The sequence below is a fragment of the Cyprinus carpio genome, chromosome B7 (genome assembly GCF_018340385.1).
Source record: "Cyprinus carpio isolate SPL01 chromosome B7, ASM1834038v1, whole genome shotgun sequence".
Classification (NCBI taxonomy): Eukaryota; Metazoa; Chordata; class Actinopteri; order Cypriniformes; family Cyprinidae; genus Cyprinus; species Cyprinus carpio.
In genome coordinates, this window is record NC_056603.1 from 19,794,537 (window position 1) to 19,816,585 (window position 22,049).

The 22,049-nt window shown below is 37.3% G+C and overlaps 2 protein-coding genes across 5 annotated transcripts; one reads left to right on the forward strand and one right to left on the reverse strand.

Annotated features, from left to right (window-relative positions):
• Positions 1-1,159: 1,159 nt before the first annotated feature.
• nr1h3 (nuclear receptor subfamily 1, group H, member 3) lies at positions 1,160-14,256 on the reverse strand. Its single transcript, XM_042727823.1, has 10 exons — positions 14,120-14,256; positions 9,820-9,902; positions 7,857-8,024; positions 7,318-7,584; positions 6,502-6,704; positions 6,010-6,189; positions 5,679-5,778; positions 5,247-5,360; positions 4,629-4,723; positions 1,160-3,918 (listed from the first exon to the last, which is right to left on the reverse strand). Exons 2-10 carry the CDS (start codon positions 9,860-9,862, stop codon positions 3,772-3,774), a joined length of 1,317 nt encoding a protein of 438 aa, XP_042583757.1. The 5' UTR covers positions 9,863-9,902; positions 14,120-14,256; the 3' UTR covers positions 1,160-3,771.
• A 10-nt stretch (positions 14,257-14,266) lies between these two features.
• cln6a (CLN6 transmembrane ER protein a) lies at positions 14,267-22,013 on the forward strand. 4 transcript variants are annotated; one of them, XM_042727827.1, is made up of 7 exons: positions 14,267-14,521; positions 19,765-19,882; positions 19,964-20,062; positions 20,468-20,656; positions 20,752-20,807; positions 20,909-21,028; positions 21,135-22,013. In XM_042727827.1, exons 1-7 carry the CDS (start codon positions 14,487-14,489, stop codon positions 21,400-21,402), a joined length of 885 nt encoding a protein of 294 aa, XP_042583761.1. In that variant the 5' UTR covers positions 14,267-14,486; the 3' UTR covers positions 21,403-22,013. The 4 variants fall into 4 exon arrangements, with proteins under 4 accessions (XP_042583761.1, XP_042583762.1, XP_042583759.1 ...); XM_042727828.1 differs by lacking the exon at positions 14,267-14,521 and adding an exon at positions 18,738-18,814; XM_042727825.1 differs by lacking the exon at positions 14,267-14,521 and adding an exon at positions 19,131-19,484 and having other exon boundaries at positions 19,762-19,882.
• Positions 22,014-22,049: the final 36 nt, after the last annotated feature.

Sequence of the window (22,049 nt, forward strand, 5' to 3'; positions counted from 1 at the left end):
GGTTCTTTATGATTTCACGCTGAATTATGGCTGCGACAAATGAAATGAGATTACAAAAAGTATGCTAATAAGAAACACACACAACTGGCAGATTGCATTTGGTGGAAAATATGTGACCCTGCACCATAAAACCAGTCATAAGGGTCAATTTTTGAAATTGAGATTTATACATTATCTGAAAACTGAACAAATGAGCTTTCCACTGATGTATGGTTTGTTTAAAGGATAGGACAATATTTGGCTGAGATACAACTACTTGAAAATCTGGAATCTGAGGGTGCAAAAAAATCAAAATATTGAGAAAATCGCCTTTAAAATTGTCCAAATGAAGTTATTAGCAATGGATAGCCTATTACTTATTAAAAATTAAGTTTAGATATATTTACGGTAGAACATTTACAAAATATATTTTCTTAATACCCTGATGATTTTTCTGCATTAAAAAAAAAGTCGATAATTTTGACACATACAATGTATTGTTGGCTACTGCTATTGCTACAGATATAACGTTACCCGTGCTACTAGTTTTGTGCACCAGGGTCATAAATAAATGACGAACGATAAGAAAAAGAACCGGTTAATTGAAACGAAGCGTTCAAAAGAACCGATTCGGAGAAAAGAATCGGACTTGCTGTACGAGCCGCGCTTTAATTCCGCATACTGTGGACTGTACCATTCAGTCATCTAGAGAGGACACGCCTTCACGTTTAGGCTTACAGTCAGACACGTGAACTGACGGTTTTCTGGCGGTTATTTAACAATAACTAGGTGGACCGAGGTTAAAAGTGAAAACATTCGTTATGTGCTAGAGAGTGGTTCAAATGGTAAGATTGCACAGGCGCAAACTGACGTCCAATGACGTAGGAGGCTGGTTATTTGCATATCGCTCAGAGGGTTTGATTGAGCAAACAAACACAATACGCTTCCATCGGAAGCTCGTGTTTCCTTAAATAAGGATGCTGAGAGATGCTTACATAACACAAATGCTAACAGACAGATCACTGACACCAATGTTGTAAGCTCAGATTCAGCATTTATTTACAGGGTCAACCCTGATCTATTAAAAAACAGCAGAATAATACAAAAACGGAGACGATACGGAGGTTCCCTGTTTCAGGTAAATGTATTTCTGTATAAAGAATAGGCTTTGAGTCATCTAGGTTTTTCAGCATTTTTATCAGATAAATATATACTCTCACAGAACAATAAATTTAGTCTACTTTTAATTTACACATACAAAGCAGAATACATCCAAGGACTTAAGGCGTTGTCATCCTCCCATGACTCTCTGTTGAAGACTAATGTTAATCAGAGCAATGAGGTCCACTGAGCTGAAAGGGTGCAAATATATTAAACTACAATCAACTTTGCATTACACTCTGCCTCATTTAATAACATTCTGTTAAAAAATCATTTTAGCATTTCAGTTAGGAGAAAAGCGCTTAGAGCAGCGGGAGTAAACGCTCATTTCAGTGATGACTAGAATTTGTCTATGCCCTCAGAACATGCACACAAACAGATGATAAGCAATGACAAATCATCAGGAACAACACTCAGGTTTAACAACGTATGTCTTCCAGTGGGATTTATACCAAGTTTTAGCTTGTGAACTGTCTTGAGTTTGGCTGCTGAACAGATGAAGGTAAAAGAACTGCATTGACACGCTTGCATTTTCAAGCCCTTGTGAAAGATTGGAAAAGACTGAGCATGGACGAGTCTAATCAGAAATCAAAAAGATCTTGAGAAAACCAGTGTGCATTTAGCAATTACACTAGCTGAGACAAAGGTGGTATAAAAATGTACAAATCAGCATCTGATTTAGCAAACAAAGTCAATATGCAGTCAGGGCAAAGAATGACACAGCAAACCAACTGTATTAGTCAACCATAGAAATAATGCTTATTTTTGCAATGTTAAAATCTATTATTGATTCAAAACAAACCATGCCCATCATAAAAGTGTTTTTTAAGATCAGTAAAACCTGAATTGTATGTGGTCACACCGGATAGTTGCATTGTTATGGTGCATAAGGTACGAAGCGCTCTCATTTGCCTAGTCCCTTTTTTCAGAGATACTGCTGAGATGCAGTTAAGTTTCATACAATACGGTTTCTTTCGCATACATTGCCAATCTCTCTTAATGTGGTTTTATTCTGTGTGCATTCAGACTATCTGAATATCATCATAATGTACAAGTGAGTTACAACAAAACTGTGTTAAAACAGACTTCCAGATAATTGCAAAAAAAAAAAAAAAAAAAAAAATCACACAAAAAGGAATATTAAAGATTTCAATTAAATTATTTAGTACGTGTAAATAAAAGCTGACAAAACTACACTCATTGAAGAATAGGTGTATATAGAACGAAATAGAACAATGCTATTAGAAAAAAATACAAATAAAAATCAAGTGAAGTACAACAACAATGGCCCAAATTATTTTCAACCACTGATTTTGGAAGATTTATATTTCTGTACTGTTCGTTTGGGATTTGTATTCAGGGACAAAAATGACACATTGATCAAGACACAGGCATCAAACTGAGATTTAGTTTGTGTATGTATGTTATGTTTTCGAGAATGGATTGTCAAACAACATCAGCCCTCCAAGTAGAACTGATGAGTCAAAAAAGAAAAGAAAAAAGAAACTACAGCATGTTAAGTTGGAGACTGCAGTAACTACACATAATAAAGTAATGGAAAAAGAATAATCATGGTCTGCATTAAGTTTTCAGAAGGCTTCACACTTGAAGGTTATCTATCCATCTATGCATCTCAGTAGTCGCTGTGAGTTGAGCGGCACACTGATTCGGGTTAACAGCTCCAGTCACTCTTACCGATCCCAGACAACCATATGCTACACTGATAAGCACTTATAACCACTCCAAAACACTGGGTTGGTGTGCAGAATACATCTGCAGTACTTTCAGGCCATTTGGTTTGTCAGTTCTTCTTCTGAATATTCCAACCAGCAGAAAACAGAATTCCTTGTGTACGTTGTGATATGCTGGATCAGTTTAACATGGGCTCCGAATGGCTTGCACTGGTAAAGCACTGATTGATTTTGTCAAAACAAAAAAAAAAAACCTTTAGGTGTTAACAGAAGATTGCATTTTAACATAATTAGAGACTAAATGCATTTCAAACATCATGTCATAAAAAGGAGCAAATGAGTCAGTACTAACAGAAGACTGTTACTCATTGCTATACGTGATCTATGCATGTTACAAAAAAAATCTAATGGCCATCAGCCATCAACCAATCACCCAGAGTGGAATCACAAAAACACTGTAAATAAACTACATTTCTGCAATGAAGAACCTTCAAGACAACCTCTTCTGTTAATTAGAAAGTAGAAACCATTGCCAAAACTTGCTCAAAGCTTTTGGTACCGGAAACATTAGGTATAAACAACAACAACGACTAAAAAAAAAAAAATCATGACCACACTGTTTGTGGCTGCTCACTCTAGCAGGTCAGTCTCTGAATCTAATGAGCATGATCAAATAACCATTATCTGTTCTGAACGGTCCCTGAGCTACTTCTGGCCATACAGTCTATCAACAGCACATTCAAAGGAAGCAGCTCACTGACCACTGGATCCAAAATACAGAAGTCAAGGAAGAGAATGATAAAAGCAGGCTTCTCGTGACAGTGGGAGACATTTCAGCCCTTAAGGACATCCTGACCCTGTGTTCTGTCTGTAGAGGACCCCTGCCCACCCATGCTTCCCTGACACTAGCTCATTCGGTCCTGGAGGCGGAGGGCCCGGCTCACTCGTGGACATCCCAAATTTCAGAAAGCAGAGGTGGGAGTTTCTTGTCTTGGAGGCGCAGAGCAAAGACTTGCTCTGAGTGGACGCTGCTCAGTGTGCGTAGGCTGACCAGCTTCATCAGCATCCGGGGAAACATCAGATGATCCTTTGGTGGGAATTAATGAGCAATAGAGGATTAGGAATACATAAGAATACTAGCAACATTTCATCAGTTACACAGTGTTGTTATTGCTAACTAAAACTGCTGAAAAAAATTGTTAACTGAAATAAAATATAAATATTAGAAAAACTGCGGGAAAAAAAAACCTAAAAAGAAATATAAAAATGACAAGCACGACAAAATAAATAAAACTAAAATTAAACTGAAAATATAAAAATACCAGCTAATTTAAAATATTAATAAATGCTTTAATAATATATAAAAATGCCATAAAATATAACTGGTTATAGTGAATTGTTATACGTTATTGGTTCACAGGTAGAATCATCAGTGCCACCAACTGGATGCAGAAGGACACAACAGGCAAAATATATAATGTCTTTGTTTTATGACAAAACACCAATATATTTACTATAATCTTAAATAGATACACTACCGTTCAGAAATTTGGGGGGGTTAATTATAACGTTTGTGATGTTATATATACATTTACAATGTAAAAAAAGCATTCCTTTTAAATATAAAATAAATTCTATTCATTAAAAAAAATCTTGAAATTTTTTTTTCAAATCTAACTGACCATAAACTGCATGACTTTAAAATGAACAAACACCATCAAAACACTGATATTCTTTTAGCACTCATTTTTCTTCGTTAAGTGTTATGGTTTGGCCTCTTAGATGAATCATACTCACGTTGGGTCGTTTTATTCGGATGTAAGAGTGGAGAGCATCCACATATGGCTGCTGTAGTCTTTCCACTAACTCGTGATCCTGCACGTTCGGTCGGTCTGACCCCCGCCACATACACACACACACACCGGAAAAGTATAACAAGAATGATTGACACAAATGAATAAGAATGACTCTGCATTTAATTTATTTATTTTTTTTTTGTGAGAAAGTGCCTTGGGAATTACTTTAGGATGGATCATTAAAAAGCTCTAAAAATAAACCAGCAGCACACCAGATGCCAATCTCAGATCAGAATCTACTAAATCTAATGGGTTAATAAAAAATGGCTTCCCCTTTCAAAAAATAAACTTGTGTTAAACCCCTTATGACACTCAAACAATGCTTAATGATTAGAAATACATAATAGCAAACTGAATATTAATAGTCTTCTATAGCAGAAGGTTTTGTGCTGTTATAAAACTCATTGCACTCATAATTATTTTGCTGTTTTTTTTTTATTTCTTCTCCCCTGAAAATGGGGTGCACTGATATTTCTAAACAGGGATAGGGACAAATAAATGCCTTATTAGACTGATCAGAAGACAAACAATATAATATTGGTGCTTGTGCCAAACTGACCTGCTGAGAAAATGTTGATAGCGATGAGCAAAGCGTACTCCGCCTCATCCAGGTGGAGGTCATTCATGCCTTTTGAAAACTCAAAGATGGGGTTGATAAACTCAAGCTGCAGCCCTGCGGACGAGCCAGAGAGGACAGACATCATTTAAGGGCATGAACAAAAACAGGTCTCAAATAAAACCACATGTAATATTCATTAGGTTTGAACTAGGTTGGGGACTACATTACCAAAATATATATATATTTTTATTAACGATAAGAATACATTTCACAATATAGTTATTTTCCTGATTTTATCTTTGTTACTAAAAATAAGAACGATGCAAATTAGACATACCTGTAAGCCCTAGCTATGAAAAATCATGTTTTTTTTTTATTGTAAGCATTAGGGATGTTTAAAACAAGAACCTATATAATGGTTTCATCCAGTACCTGCTTTGGCAAAATCTTCCTTATTATAACTGAAGTCTTTGAGAAAGGTGATGCTCTCTATCGCTGGGTTATAACGTCTGGAAGTCTCTAGCAGCATGATCTACAGCAGAAAATACAGTTTAGCAGCTATGTTAAACAAGCAGTACAGGCTGTGCTTAGTTTTTATGAGAAACAACATTTGTCACCAGGTGGCATTTTTTCCAAAGTTCTTTGTGTTACAAAATAACAGCAGAAACAAGTCTGCCAAACAACAGTGCTCCATCTGCACACACAAATACAGCAACAGAACATGACCGAAAACAATGTGTGTTAAGGGTCAGTCATATCGAACCTCTATAGTTGAGGTCTTCAGCAGGGCGATCTGGTCCTCTCGGGTTAGCTCCAGGAAGCCAGGCAGCTGTTTAGCAAAGTCTACAATCTCCTGCACAGACATGATGGCCAGCTCAGTGAAATGAGCAAACCGCTGCTGTCGAACCTCTCGGTTAAGTGGGTCCTGACTCTGTGGCCAAGGCTGAAAAACAACAGATCCTGATGTAAACTTTTAGAATCAATGCGTCACAGATTCAGAAAGATTCAATCTACATGGCACAATGCATAACTGGCTATTTGAAGGATTAAATACAGGTCTTTCTGAGCAAACGCACAACACAAAGGGCAACTGTAGTTGAATAAACGCATTAAATGCTTTACAAAGCTGAGCTACAATAACTTCACAAAAACCAGACTTATATGATTTGAGTCAGACTATTTCCTTTTAAATCAACTAATTACTGTTTTTGTCTGCTTTAAATCAAACGTGTAAGGGTCACTTAAATGCACTTACTGTGACTTTGGGCCGGTCAAGAAAAGAGCGTTTGTTGCACTGTTTCTGCATGGCCACCAGTTTTTCGATCATCTCCTGCTGTTCAGGAGCCAGAGGGGGCATCTCAGGAGCAGGGCTGGGTGTTGCCACTGCAGAGGTGCGCGCCGTCTCTTCTTCCTGTTTTTTCATCTTTTTTAGTCGGATCTGCTCTTCTGACAGCACACCTATGAGAGATGGAGAGATAAAGCTGCTAATAGTTTGATAAGCTAAACAAGCACTACATGACCACAATGTCATATGAACATATCATAACATAAGATAAAGATTGGACGGCAGACTGCTTGTGATATTCATGTTTCATGAAAAACGCCACTGAAAATTACACTGCTGTTCCAAGGCTTTTCATCAAATTAATATTTTGATTCAGTAAGTATGCATGAATTCACAAAATGTTCGATTTCAAATAAAAGCTGTTGTTTTGAACTTTTCATTCATGAAAGACTTGTGAAAAAAAGTATAATGGTTTCTACCCATATATTTAGCAGCACAACTGTTTTCAACATTGACAATAATTAGAAATGTTTTCCGAGCATCAAATCAGCATATAAGAATGACTTCTGAGAGATCATGTGACACTGAAGACTAGCGTAAACTGCTGAAATTTCAGCGTTGCCATTAAAGGAATAAACAACATTTTAAAATATTTTAAATAGAAAACAGTTCTTTTATTTTGTACCATTTTACAACATTACTGTTCATTGTATATCAGATCAAATAAAAGCAGCCATGGCGAGCATAAGAAACTTCTTTCAAAAAGAGTCAAAGAGTGTGACTCACATTGCTCCAGCATGCCGGCCTCCCTGCACTTGCGCAGACGACACTGCTGACACTTGCGGCGCATGTACATGTCCATCTCACAGCGGCCCGAATTTTTGCAGGTGTATTGCGCTCCTTTGATGACGCTGCGTCTGAAGAAACCTTTACAGCCTTCACAGCTCAGCACATTGTAATGAAAGCCAGATGCTTTGTCTCCACATACGCTACACACCTCATTCCCCAACATCTTGGGAGCAGGGCCTTTCTTTCTCTTGACTGGGTGACCCTCTGCACAAACACACAGGACAGAAACACTTCATATACAAATAAATCATGAGTTAATAACCTACAACCTTATAAATGAGTGCATTTGTGTTCACTTAACCAGTTAGGCCAGTTCATCCACACACATTCACATAATCAAACTGACACGCATGTTCATACATGAGTACAAGTCACGTGTCACATGTTATGTAATAAGTAAAGTTCAATTCTGCATTATCTGATTCCTTTTGTACTACAAGCAAGTTCAGAAGTATCCTCCAGTCATTCAGTCTCACCTGGTGCAGGTGTGTCCTCTGTGGGGTACATCTTGATGTCGCTGGGCTCCATGAGCAGCAGCTCATTGTGTGAGGTGCCGTATGAGACCGTCTGACTGAGTTTCTCCTGTTTCACTTCTGCTGTCGCTGCTGAAGGGCCCTCTTCACTGGCACAGCACAGAGAGTCCCCTGTACACACATATCAACAACACACAGTTCTATTACAGCTGGGTCTGATTATTAACAATGTGTTCAAAACAACGAACTAGTCAGCGTTCTTAAGCCGATTATGCTTAATAAACCAAAAACGCAGTAACCCGTTTTCTTTTATCGGAGTAAGGTCATAAACAGCGTAAGCATAAACCGGTCGATACAGGTAGTTTTTTGCCTCTTACCCTGATTTCGCGCGGCTTGTAAACGCAATAACCCGCTTTCTTTGAAGTGCGCATTTGTGATAACGTGACTGGAACGCATCGTTAGTGCAGATTTCAGCGCATCTAGACAGAGCAAACGTTTTGCAATAAAGAAAGAAGGAAATATATAACAAAAGCAGACTCTTTCATGACTCAGAAAATGATAAAAGTGTTCTCATCTCATGCAGCAGAAGTAGAAGTGGTTCAGTCAAAACACTGCTATATAACTGCATGAGAGGATATGAGCTGGAAGTTTCGCGCTGACATGCTGCAAGCTTTATTTAACATCACAACTGACAAACATATGGAATACCCCGAGTCAGATATGCAAAAGATTATATTATGACGTGACTACAAGGAAATAACCTGATTTATTAATAAAGTCATGTAAACGCAGCTTACTTGCATTGCCAGGTTACCGATGTGCATGTAAACGGGGAAACCTGGTTATTTTAATAAGCTGATATTTGTGAGTGTGCATGTAAACGTGCTCAATTAGAAAGAACCACTAGATTTTTTTTGTGTTGCATACACATGAATTTTGGTCATGTCACATCCTGTGTTTTGCATGTTTATTATTATTACTATTATACAGAGAATCCTTGCGACTATTCATTGGCCCAAGGTACCAAATAGTTGAAAATATCTTGAAAACCTTGAATAGACGTTTTGCTACATCTCTGGTTCTAATGGATGATTATTACAAATCACACAACCAACAACAACATGCATAAATATAACACATGCCCCAAATTTTTATGTATCAATTGGTTAACTGGTTTTTTTTTTTTTTTTTACAAACATCAAAACACCCTAAAAATGGTTTATATGTTTTTAACCACATCTTTATATAAAACATATCTTTACACAAATGGTAGCTTTATTAATCATGCTACATTTATGCTTTAATTTAATTTTATAAATCCAACTGTAAACTCCCAGTTTGGGCAATAAAAATGAACATTTTGTCATTTTCTCACCCTTATGTCATTCTAAATCTGTATGTCTTTTCTGAAGAATATTGGTAACCAAACTGAGTTCCTTTGTATTCAAAAGAATAAATAAATAAAATCACTGAGACATTTCTCAAAACATCTTATTTTAGTTTCACAGAATAAACAAAGTCATACGAGTTTGGAACAACCTGAGGGTGAGAAAATGATAGAACTGACCAAACTATCCCTTTAAGCAACACTAATACAATTTCTATCAGGTTTGATATTTTGTTATTTATGCAATAATTTCAAACATTATCTCTCAATACCTAATAACACCTTTCTGAATGAATATTGCAATTACTTTTAAAAAACTGGGGATTCTAGTTGGTATATGAAATCAGTTCCTCAAGTTCACAAAACCTTTCATTAAATATGTTGTAAAGTAAAGCTTGTTTTATTGTTCTTAGGAATAAAAAGCCACTTGCTTTGATGTTTTATTATCAAATGCAATGACATTCAAATATTTATATGTGTGACTAAAGTGGTCAAATGTGTTCTGGCAACTTCTGATTTTTATCCAGTCTCTGTATGTGAACATTTCACATTCTAGTGAAAGAAAAACGAGAGTCTTACCATGACCAACATCAGTGATATCAGTCTTGGAAAGGGTGGACATCTTCCACACAGCCACTTGTCATAACGAACCAAGACTGCACCTGCAGAGAACAATAAAAGCCAAAGCTGAAGTCTTGAAAGACTGCCTGATTCGGTTTATAATGTTAAGTCGCCAAAACCGCCTCAAACTGATACCATCTTTGAATATAAAATTCAATATTGAATCAAAACCATCTACAAAGTGCAACAGCATGCAGCCTAGCGTGTTCAGAGTGCAATGACACACCTGACACCAGTACAGTTCCTTAAGCAGTCACACTTCTGTATGCAAAGCTCACAAAAACTACACAGTCACCCTTTCACATCATGGGAATTTTTCTTAAGCTAAACTGTGCACAGCAAAAAAATAAAAATAAAATACAATTGAGAAATATTTTTCAAAATGAATGTATATTTCTGCCAACTAAGCATGCTGTACGAACTACCTACTTGAGAATAGGAACTGAAAGTGCAAAAAAAAAAAAAAAAAAAAAAAATTGGTCAAGACAATTTATGGGTGTTGCTTTGAGAGTTTTAAGTATGTTTTTTAAAAAAAAAACAGAGAGGGATATCTGATTTGGGGATGGTATTTTTGGATAAAGGTTCAATCGCACTAACCCTGGTGTGACAAAAGTCAATGGGCAAAATAATTTGGTAATGTAATGTCATTTTCCTAATAGACTTCCAATGGTTGTTAAATTCCACTAAGCGAATTTCACATTAGTTAGTTTTTTTGACGTAAAATCACAGCTCTGAACAAACAGCAAGTTACTTGGTCTGCCAGCAGAGTTCCTACACATTTTCCATTTCATTTTTTCGTTCCATACTTTTCCAGACTCAAATTTCCAAACCTCAGCAGATTTTCAGACCATATTTAACATAAATGGTTCATAGAACATTATTTTCAGCTTACATACATATATATATATATATATATACTCAAAGAATTAGCATATTGTGAAAAAGTTCCTTATTTTCCATAATGTAATGATAAAAATTAAACTTTCATATATTTTAGATTCATTGCACACCAACTGAAATATTTCAGGTCTTTTATTGTTTTAATACTGATGATTTTGGCATACAGCTCATGAAAACCCAAAATTCCTATCTCAAAAAATTAGCATATCATGAAAAGGTTCTCTAAACGAGCTATTAACCTAATCATCTGAATCAACTAATTAACTCTAAACACCTGCAAAAGATTCCTGAGGCTTTTAAAAAACTCCCAGCCTGGTTCATTACTCAAAACCGCAATCATGGGTAAGAGGTTAACCCAGAAGGCCATCACTGACACCCTCAAGCGAGAGGGTAAGACACAGAAAAAGAAATTTCTGAACGAATAGGCTGTTCCCAGAGTGCTGTATCAAGGCACCTCAGTGGGAAGTCTGTGGGAAGGAAAAAGTGTGGCAAAAAAACGCTGCACAACGAGAAGAGGTGACCGGACCCTGAGGAAGATTGTGGAGAAGGACCGATTCCAGACCTTGGGGGACCTGCGGAAGCAGTGGACTGAGTCTGGAGTAGAAACATCCAGAGCCACCGTGCACAGGCGTGTGCTTTTGAACCAGAAACAGCGGCAGAAGTGCCTGACCTGGGCTACAGAGAAGCAGCACTGGACTGTTGCTCAGTGGTCCAAAGTACTTTTTTTGGATGAAAGCAAAATTTTGCATGTCATTCAGAAATCAAGGTGCCAGAGTCTGGAGGAAGACTGGGGAGAAGGAAATGCCAAAATGCCTGAAGTCCAGTGTCAAGTACCCACAGTCAGTGATGGTCTGGGGTGCCATGTCAGCTCAGCTGGTGTGTTGGTCCACTGTGTTTTATCAAGGGCAGGGTCAATGCAGCTAGCTATCAGGAGATTTTGGAGCACTTCATGCTTCCATCTGCTGAAAAGCTTTATGGAGATGAAGATTTCGTTTTTCAGCACGACCTGGCACCTGCTCACAGTGCCAAAACCACTGGTAAATGGTTTACTGACCATGGTATTACTGTGCTCAATTGGCCTGCCAACTCTCCTGACCTGAACCCCATAGAGAATCTGTGGGATATTGTGAAGAGAAAGTTGAGAGACGCAAGACCCAACACTCTGGATGAGCTTAAGGCCGCTATCGAAGCATCCTGGGCCTCCATAACACCTCAGCAGTGCCACAGGCTGATTGCCTCCATGCCACGCCGCATTGAAGCAGTCATTTCTGCAAAAGGATTCCCGACCAAGTATTGAGTGCATAACTGAACATAATTATTTGAAGGTTGACTTTTTTTGTATTAAAAAACACTTTTCTTTTATTGGTCGGATGAAATATGCTAATTTTTTGAGATAGGAATTTTGGGTTTTCATGAGCTGTATGCCAAAATCATCAGTATTAAAACAATAAAAGACCTGAAATATTTCAGTTGGTGTGCAATGAATCTAAAATATATGAAAGTTTAATTTTTATCATTACATTATGGAAAATAATGAACTTTTTCACAATATGCTAATTTTTTGAGAAGGACCTGTGTATATATATATATATTATTTATATATTCAGTTTTTTTCCTTGATTTTCTCAAAGTGACATCATACAGAGCCCCTAAAATAACAATTAATAAAAAAATTAAAAATACAGACTTTTCACATGTGCATGGGATTTTTTTTGCATATGCATTACAATTTCTAGTTTTATATAACCCTTAGTTTCCTTAGTGCATCACTAGCATCTTACTATGAATAAAACGAGAGGAAGGGTGCACATGAATTAACAGAGATCAACTTGCTCAAAAATAGGCTCTTCTTATGGTAGTACCTCTAATATCGAGGCCAAATGTCAAATTTAACACATCCTATGTTGCAGTGGAGAAACCATTACACGAAATGGTTCAAAGGTCTATAAAATAGACTGGTACTGTAAAAAAAAAAAAAAGTGTTTAAGATTTGGCTTTCATAAGGGCAGTATGCCATATTTCAAAGTCTTAGGTCTCTTTAACACATGCTCTGTGGAGGCCAAGACACCACACCACAAAATGGGCTGATGGCACAATAGGTAGCTCTGCGTACATACGGTGCTAATAATATAGTGAGAAGAAACCCAAAATGCTTATAACCTACATTCTGCATAATGAAAAAGTGCACCCTGAATTCATTCAGTCGTATTTGACAATCACTAAACACCTGCCATGAAACCTCACTTCTTGTATGATAAATTTATTTTCATTAAATTCTTAATTTTCTATTACAATAAATAATTAAATAAATAGGGTCAAAAGTCTGGAAACACAAATTCTTTTCCATACTTTTCCAGACCTGAATCAAATCCCATACTTTTCCAAACCCCATAGGATCCCTGTGCCAGTCCACAACCACAGGTCCTGCCTTCTTTGCCTGGGAAATTTTTGCCATGCTAGGGTAAATGTGACCATGCATTAAAAAAAACAGCAAAATATGCTGATTCAATTCTACAATTTGACCTTATCAGCTATAAGCAAAAAAATAAAAAAATAAAATAAATAAATAAAAAAAACCCGACATAAAACATAAAAGTCTACTTAAGAAAACCAAAAAACAACAGCAACAAAACAAGACTTCTAAGGGTAACTTATTTTAATATCAATGTCCTTAACTGACAGGCCAAATGTATTCCAGCTCCTCCTAAAATAAATTATATTGATGAAGATATGGAAAAAAAATCACTAGTATTTACTACCTACTTTAAAATACACAGTAAACTTTTTTCAGACCAAACACAGAATAATTGTTTTATTAAATACCCAACTATTCATTAAAATAACTGTACTTATTTTCTAATTCAAACAGAATACCTAACTTCAGTTGAAGCTTAACTATTTAGTTCAGTGATATAGATTTATATTACTGGTCATCATAACAACAAAAATATTATCAGCTTAACTGTTGCATGCCAGAATTTTAATATCTGCATATCTTAATGGTTATATATCAAAAAGATCAGTTACAAAATATGAATTAGGCTGTTACACAGCAGGTTTACACACCCTAACTTCGGAAAGATAAGCATCTAACTATGGCCATAGAACGTGGATTTAAGCATTACAGTAAACTGAACAAAAAAGATAAAGGGCCACGGTCCTGCAGAGTTTAACTCCAACCCCAATTAAACACACCTGAACCAGCTAATCAAGGGCTTCAGACTAACTAGTAGAAACTTCCAGGCAAGTGTGTTGGAGCTAAACTCGGCAGGACGCTGGCCCTCCAGGACTGGACACCCCTGAAATAGAATGAGTTGAAGCAGCAGAATAAGTTATTGTGAGTGAGAGCTCCACTTACCCCTAGCGTGATGATTTGTTATTGTCTGTCCATGTTGTTCTCTGCGTCACTAGTAGCACATCATGTTTATCCTCTCCAATAGTCTGAATGCCATCGGAGGAAACTTCTCTCCTATAATAGACTCTTCTGTGTTGCAGCTTTCTGACTGACAGCTAAACAAAGAGAGAAAAAACAAGAATCTGACTTCTGTTTGGATGTTGTACAGCTCCAACGCTGAGGTGGTAAAACAAGAAAGCAAGTGAGAAAACAAGCAACTGGAAAGAATGACAAGAGAAGGTGGGCGAGTGAGTAAGAGTTGGAGAGGAGAAAAAAGGAGGGAGAAAAAGAAAGCAAGAGGGCACACGAGAGGTTACTAGCGGTCGTTCACATGGCTGTGAAATCCCTACAGAGGCCTGAGCTCTTGTAAGTATGTCTCCCAAAGCACATCTTTTACACATCTTGGAATTTAGAAAGATATTGAGTCATTGAAAAGATGCACAAAAAACATCTACATCTCACAAAAAAAAAATCACCACTCAAATGATGACACCCTGTAAAACCAGGATATTATTTATGCATTTACTGAATTCAGAATATGCAATAATGGGAGTACCACACTGGACATCATAAAAAGTTTGTGCTTTAACATTCAGAATAATGTCAACCAGAAGACAACCCCAACATGCCTCATCCCACGGCTACTGCCAGAAACTGATCAAAGTCCAGGTTATGTCACCACCAGCAGTACAAAACTTAGGAAATAAAACAAATAAAATTGAAACAGCAACTATAAATCCACAAAAAGTCAGAAACTCTTAGCAGCCCCAGATAATAAACAATACTAAACAACCATTTCTAATATACAAGCTGGAAAGTGAAATATACTTTGAAAGATTCTAAAGAAACAGATTTTGTTCATAAATAGCATGACACTCAGCACACATTAGAGCAGCTGTAAGAAATGAAAATGGTTCAGTTGTAAAAAGGAGAAAGAATCCCGTCATTGTCTCAATTCCCCTTTGTTCAAGGGTTCAACGAATTGTATAGATCCTATTTGAATTAAACACTCATTAAAATCCCATTGAACGTGACCTGAAGTAAACCAATGGAAGGCTTCTGTCAGTGTCCAATGTTCTGCACTTATCAGTGGGCTGTTACCTTTGTCCTTTCAACCAGCGTGCTCTACATCTGCCAGATCAAGAGTCAGCTCATCTGCTGGCAGATATGATAGCCTGAAAGTGACAATGAACAACCGAAACAAGAATAATTCAGACTACTTGATTTCAGAAGAAATAGCCTAGTCAATTCGCTTGTGTTCATTTGCAAAGTGCTGCCTGAAAGATTCAAACCCAGAAATAGGTTAAAGTTAAGATTCAGCTTGTTTTAGGAAGTGGTGTTTTCCAATTCTGTACAAGCTTCCTCTAAATCTGTCATGAGAATGAAGAGGAAGAAATCCTTACTATACATAGGATGCAGATTCATAATGCAAGGCGGCAACATATGATTTAGTCTAAATTACTGTTGGCTTACACCCTCAACATGGAACTACTTTTGCTAAATAAAAAAGGCAAAGCGACATATAGAGACGATGTGTGGGCTGGTTTCCATGTCTATCACCAAACTAAAAAAGAGGTCTTTTACAGAAAATGGCCACAAAATTCACCCACCATTTCACGCACAGTATAAAATGGTGGGTGAGAGGTAAATTATATATGTACTATATATGAACAGGGTTTTCACACTTGTGGTGTTGCCTTTAAGGCATGACTTTCTCCACGACTGTAAATAAACATCTTGTCAGACACAAATAACAGAGGTAAAAACTGCTCTTTCACAAACATTCAGACGGCAATGACTGCACACTAACTCCTGCATTAAAATAACTGTATTCCTCACAAAGAGGTCTTGAATAAATAATATCTCATAGTTGAAAATGGCTCAAATTTAAGCACTTGCTAATGTGCTTTTTACTGCATGACATGTTAAAGGTAGGGTACAGTATTTTAGGTTGTGAGTAATCATAGACGTGCTGATATTAAAATTGGATGAAACTGAGATAATGGCAGATCTTTTCCTCTGCATTGTAAGGATTATCAAGGAAAAAATGAAGGGCGGAGAATTGGATCTATCCAAAGGTTGCTGACTGGATTTTGAGATGCAAACATTGCACTACAAAATGAAAGTACGAGGTGTTTGCAGAACAAAAGCGAGCCTTTCGAAATTTGTGGGTGTTTTCAAACTGGTGGGTGTAAATGAATCATGCAATGAAAATGATGCCCCTTCAACTCTCCCCTAAACACAAACTGAGAGGCTGCTCACTACAGAGCCGATGGGTTAAGTTTGACGTCCAGCTACCCTTCGGCCCAACCACATCCTAACCCACCCTAATCCTAACCCTACCCTAACTTTACCCCTACTTCGTCAAGCTCAACCCGTTACGTCCAGAGAGGGAGAGCTGGATGTCATTTGGCTCTGCAGTGAGCAAATCAGGTAACACCATTAAAAAAACACCCCTCCGTTATGGCCCCACCCACCGGTCTGGTAACTCCAATTACTGTCCTGCAGAGACCAATGGAGGCAGTTGAACACAAGATTGTAAGGATGGACAGACTAAATCTGGCGAACGTCAGTCCTGGAGAGCTGCAGCCCTGCAGAGTTTTGCTTCAACCCTAATCAAACACAACTGAGCAAGTTATTCAAGGTCTGAAGGGTTACTAGAAAGCTACAGGCAGGTGAGTTTTAATTCGGGTTGGAGCTGAACTCTGCAGGGCTGTGGCTCTCCAGGACCGGAGTCCGCCACCCCTGGACTGAATGATTGGATAAGTCTGCCATACGTCATAGTTCTGGCATACTTCATACACTGTTTTTACATTATTTAAAAAAAAAACATGCATCAACGTGATTAGTGTTACCAACCAATGCACAGGCTGAAAGCCAGCCTGGAAGAACATATGGAGCGAAGCGACTGGAATTCTTCTCAAAGCGTTCTGCAGTCCTTCTCCATGTTTTCCATTTCAACGCAATTTAAGCTTTATTAGCATGACTGTGTAACACAATGTTGCCAAAGCATTAACATATATATATATATATATATATATATATATATATATATATATATATATATATAATAAAAAGAAAGAAATAATAAATAAAATAGATAAATAAAATCTAAATAGATGAGAAGAAAAAGTGAGAGTTTAGAGTGAACTGTGTTTTACACCTAACATTGTGAATGGCTAACACAAATTTTACAGCTAGTGCAGCTGTCTTGTCATCTTCTCCAAGGGGGAAGTGTACATTCTCAGTATCACTTCACATCTGGGGAGAAATGTTTCCCTCACATTGTGATATTTAGGACAAATCAGCAGATCACAGTAGTGTCTACAGATCCTCTGCTTTTACTCTGTCCATGTGTGTTATGTCCTCCTCTCTGTGTTTCTAAATCATGGTTCCTTAATCTGTATTTGGAGAGGATTTGTCTTTCTTTAAATGGTTTAATTATTATTCTTAATTTCATTATTACTAATATCCCGTCCCGCTCCCTGCTGAGAGAGCTGCTGGAAGCACCGACGCTGTTCCGCTCGTCGCTGGAGGCAGGAGTCACGCGACTACGGTTCAATTCACGAGTGAAAATAGATCTATTAAAAACAGTGTCATCCTAATAACTATCAGCAGATCTGTTAGGTCACTCGAAGAAAGCAACAGTTGTATAAACAGCTCACTATAACTCTGTAACTACTCCAACACACGCATTTCTGTGAAGGATTCCGAGTAAACTAACCGGCTTAAGTCTACACTTCACACCAAATACTCTAAACTCTAGGATTAGGCTCTAATAAACTGATTGACATGATCAACAAGGCAGTTTACGACTCATAAAATTGTACTGAAAAGTAGTGTTAGTGGTGATCAGTTAGCCAAAACATCATGTTAGCCTGGGCTCCTTAAAACAACACTGGTGTAACAAAATAAACAAAAAACAACCCCTGCAACTACCATTTAAACACTGAGAGATTAAATCGGACAACTTTACGTTAAGTGAGTTAATGTCAAATGTCGTCTGATCCAGGGTGTTTACAAGTGTTATATTAAGCACCTAGCACTGACAGAGAGATGTCTCCCATCATGACAGCTAACTCACATGAGCTAACACCTTCTTACACAGACCCCGGCAACTACTGCGTAAACAACGCTGTCCTGACATCACGTGATGGAAATGAAAACAAGGCTAATTTTCCAGCGATACCTCGCTTTGCTGAAGATGACACGGTCTTTAATCCAGTACGGTGAACTTTACACTGGCGATGTGAAGAGAGAAACGCCTAGGTAGGCCCTGGAGAGAGAGAGAGAGAGCTCTTAAGATGGCTAACGTTACAATCACAGGACTGTTATTGTCTTCTGCCTTCAAAATAAAAGTGCCTCAGTGATGCATTTGAATGATATATTTGACGGGATAATCGCTATAAGTATGTCTAATAACTAACTTTCTAGAAACAGTGGTGGAAAATGTAGGATTACTTTAAAGAATTAAAATTATTCAGTCAAAAAACAGCGTTGTAAACAAGATGTATCGGACATGTCTAAACGGGTAACCGGTAGTTGGCGATATATACTCGTTTTATTAATTAGTACTGAGGGAACAGCAGTTGAAATAAACTGGATAGGACACAAACAACACGGACATTAACTTGGGCAGTGTTGGTTTTCTGTATTTTTGTAAGGAAAATTTGATATTTTTAGATGCTGTAACTTGACAATCTATTCATAACATATTCACTCATTATTTTATATACTATGTATGATTTAGTGGCATCATTAACAGAAGTAACTTATGTATAAAGGTAAAGGAGCAAATATTTAAAGACGAGTAAAATGTGTGCTGTCATTGCGGGATGCTTTCGGAATTGTATAATAGAAATAGTAAAATAGCACGCCTTTCCGAGTTTATACCATACAAAGAGTATTTTACAAACTTTATAGTCAGTATTATTGAAGTCCGGCAGATGGCAGTAAGAGTCCTATATGTTTTGCTGCTGCAGCCTTAACTGAAGAAAAACCGGTCCGAACGTCACGTGATTCAAACAAACAAAAATACCGTGTTAAGAAGTCATTTGACTCTTTGTATATAAGGGAATAGAAACTGGGTTACATATAAATCGTAAAAAAAATAAGTCATATATTAAGATATATACGAAACGCATAATGCATTTAAACTTTTACAGATTCGGTGTAGGACCTGGCATGTGAATGAATGAATGAATGCTTGGAGACAAATGTATAGCGGAGTTGATCGATACAGAGTAGTCTTGAAATTACTGTAAAGAACAGATCTATTAACCATGCGGAGAAGACCACAGTCTGCGGCTTTGACATCGTCTTTTTTAAGGTCTGGGAGATTTGTTGTGCGTTGTTATTAACACCGACGTTATCTTGTGTTACATTGTATTCTAATGCTGCAGTGTTATTTAATATCACCATTTGATGGTGCAGTGTTACCTGAACAAGTCACAGTGTTGTCGGGTGATTTACTGTACTGTCGACATTTAGATTCGTCTAGCAGTTGAAAAGCATGGCGTGTGATTCAAATAACTTCTTTTAAAAATAATGCTATTTTTTTATATATACTAGAATTTATAATGAACATGCTGTGGTTTGTTTTAAAGCAGGGCTGGGAGTGAGAAGACGGTTTCTACAGCTGCGGCACAGTCGCAGTTTCACACAGACCTCTGGCTCTGTTTCATTGTGCAGAACTGGATATTGGACTTTGGGAGGCCAATTGCTATGGTACAAGTTAAACCAAGCTTTGATATTTATGCATTAATGTATTTTTTCTTCTTTGGTACCGATAACATTTTTTATATTTAGATCATAATGCCCCTGGAATGGTTTCCTCTAAATAAACCCAGTGTTGGAGATTATTTTCACATGGCATATAATGTCATCACACCATTCCTGTTACTGAAGGTACACTTTCTTCTACTACACTAAAAATATTAACAAAAGGATTTATTTACACACACAGTTGTGGACCTTAATGTAAAGTTCTTGTAGGATGTTCCTTTTCTCTAACCCTTACATGTATGCATGTGCTCTTGCTTGAGATATATCAGTTAAAGTAGACATTTACATTTATTCATTTGGCAGCTTATATCCGAAGCACTTATAATGTAACCAGTGCTGGGAGATAAAGAGAGGGGTGACTTGTTGAAGACCAGTCTAGCTGCTGCGTTCTGAATCATTTGTAAGAGGTTTCATTGCACACGATGGAAGTCCAGGCTAGAAATGACAAGGGCCTGGACAAGAAGTTGTGCAGCATGCTCCATTAGGAAAGTGTTATCTTAAACTAAACATGTCTTTAACATTTTGTAGCTGATTGAGCGGAGTCCCACAGCCCTTCCTCGCTCAGCAGTTTACCTCTGCATCATCACTTTTGTCATGGGAGCTAGCATACACCTGGTAGGAGACTCTATTAACCATCGTCTCATCCTCAGTGGATACCAGCTTCACCTTTCTGTCAGAGAAAACCCCATTATCAAAGATCTGAAGCCTGCCTCACTGGTACAGTAGATAAACGTACAGATCAACCACATTATTGGCTCTTTTGAAATATTTTTTTTTATGACAATGTAACAAATCTTTTATGTGGTTTCCAGATTGATTCCTTTGAGCTTCTGTATTACTATGATGAGCACTTAGGGCATTCCATGTGGTAAGTATACTTTCCATACTCTTATTTCATCTGTAATTGTGCAATAATTTACAAGTTTACATTAGAATTTCTGTGTAAAACACCCCATGTTATCATTATAGGTATGTCCCTTTCTTTCTCATCCTCTTCTTATATTTCACTGGCTGCTTTACACAAGTTAAAGATGAGAAGATGCCTTACTCGGGCTGGCTGCTACTTGGCCCCAGTGCGGTGTACTATTGGTAAGTGAATTATTCATTCAAATTGAAACAACAATTTTACTTCTGTTAAGTAATTTCAAGTGAAACAGAGTATTTAATGAAACACTAATGTGGTTTATTTCTGCAGGTATCTGATTACTGAGGGGCAGATCTTTGTCCTGTATGTCTTCACCTTTTTTGCTATGGTAGCCACTGTGATGCGCCAGAGGCGGATGGGCTTTGTGTTAGACAGCAATGGCCGTTTCCTTTTCTATAACTTCATCATTACTCTGGGATTAGTTCTGGTATGGGTCGCATATCTGTGGAATGATAAAGTTTTGCGCAAAAAGTATCCCGGTATCATCTATGTTCCAGAGCCTTGGTCCTTCTATACCTTACACATCAAAGGCAGTTAAATACTAACAGCAAATCTGAACTAAATTCCATTGACATTTCTCCATTATAATGCTTTGACCAAGTTTAATGACACTTTGAGTGAAACTGAGAAGATTTACTTAAATTCCAGTGTTACTTAAAGGGATTGTTCATCCAAAAATGAAAATTCTGTCATCATTTACTCACCCTCAGGTTGTTCCAAAACCCTCAAGGTGTTTCCAAACCTGTATGAGTTTCTTGTTGACCACAAAAGAAGATATTTTGAAGAATGTTGGTAACCAAACAGTTGACGGTAGCCATTTACTTCCACAGTATGGAGAGTAAAAAAAAAAAAATGGTTACCAACATTCTCAAAATGCCTGATGTGTTTAACAGAAAAAAAAAAAAAAAAAAAAAAACAGGTTTGGAGCAACTTGAGTGAGTAAATTATGACCGTTTTCATTTTGGGGTGAACTATCCCTTTAAGGAGTTGGATCTAGCCTAGGTTTGAATCTTCACAAGGGAAACTATTTAATGACATGTTTGTAATTTTGGTGTATTGAACAATAAAGTCATTTATTTATTGTGGCTTACAGTTAAAATGTTGCTTTTATGTCCTTGTTTTATCTGAATAAAGTTTGTACTCTCTATATATGTTATGAGTCATTGTGGTCATGAGCTGCACCTA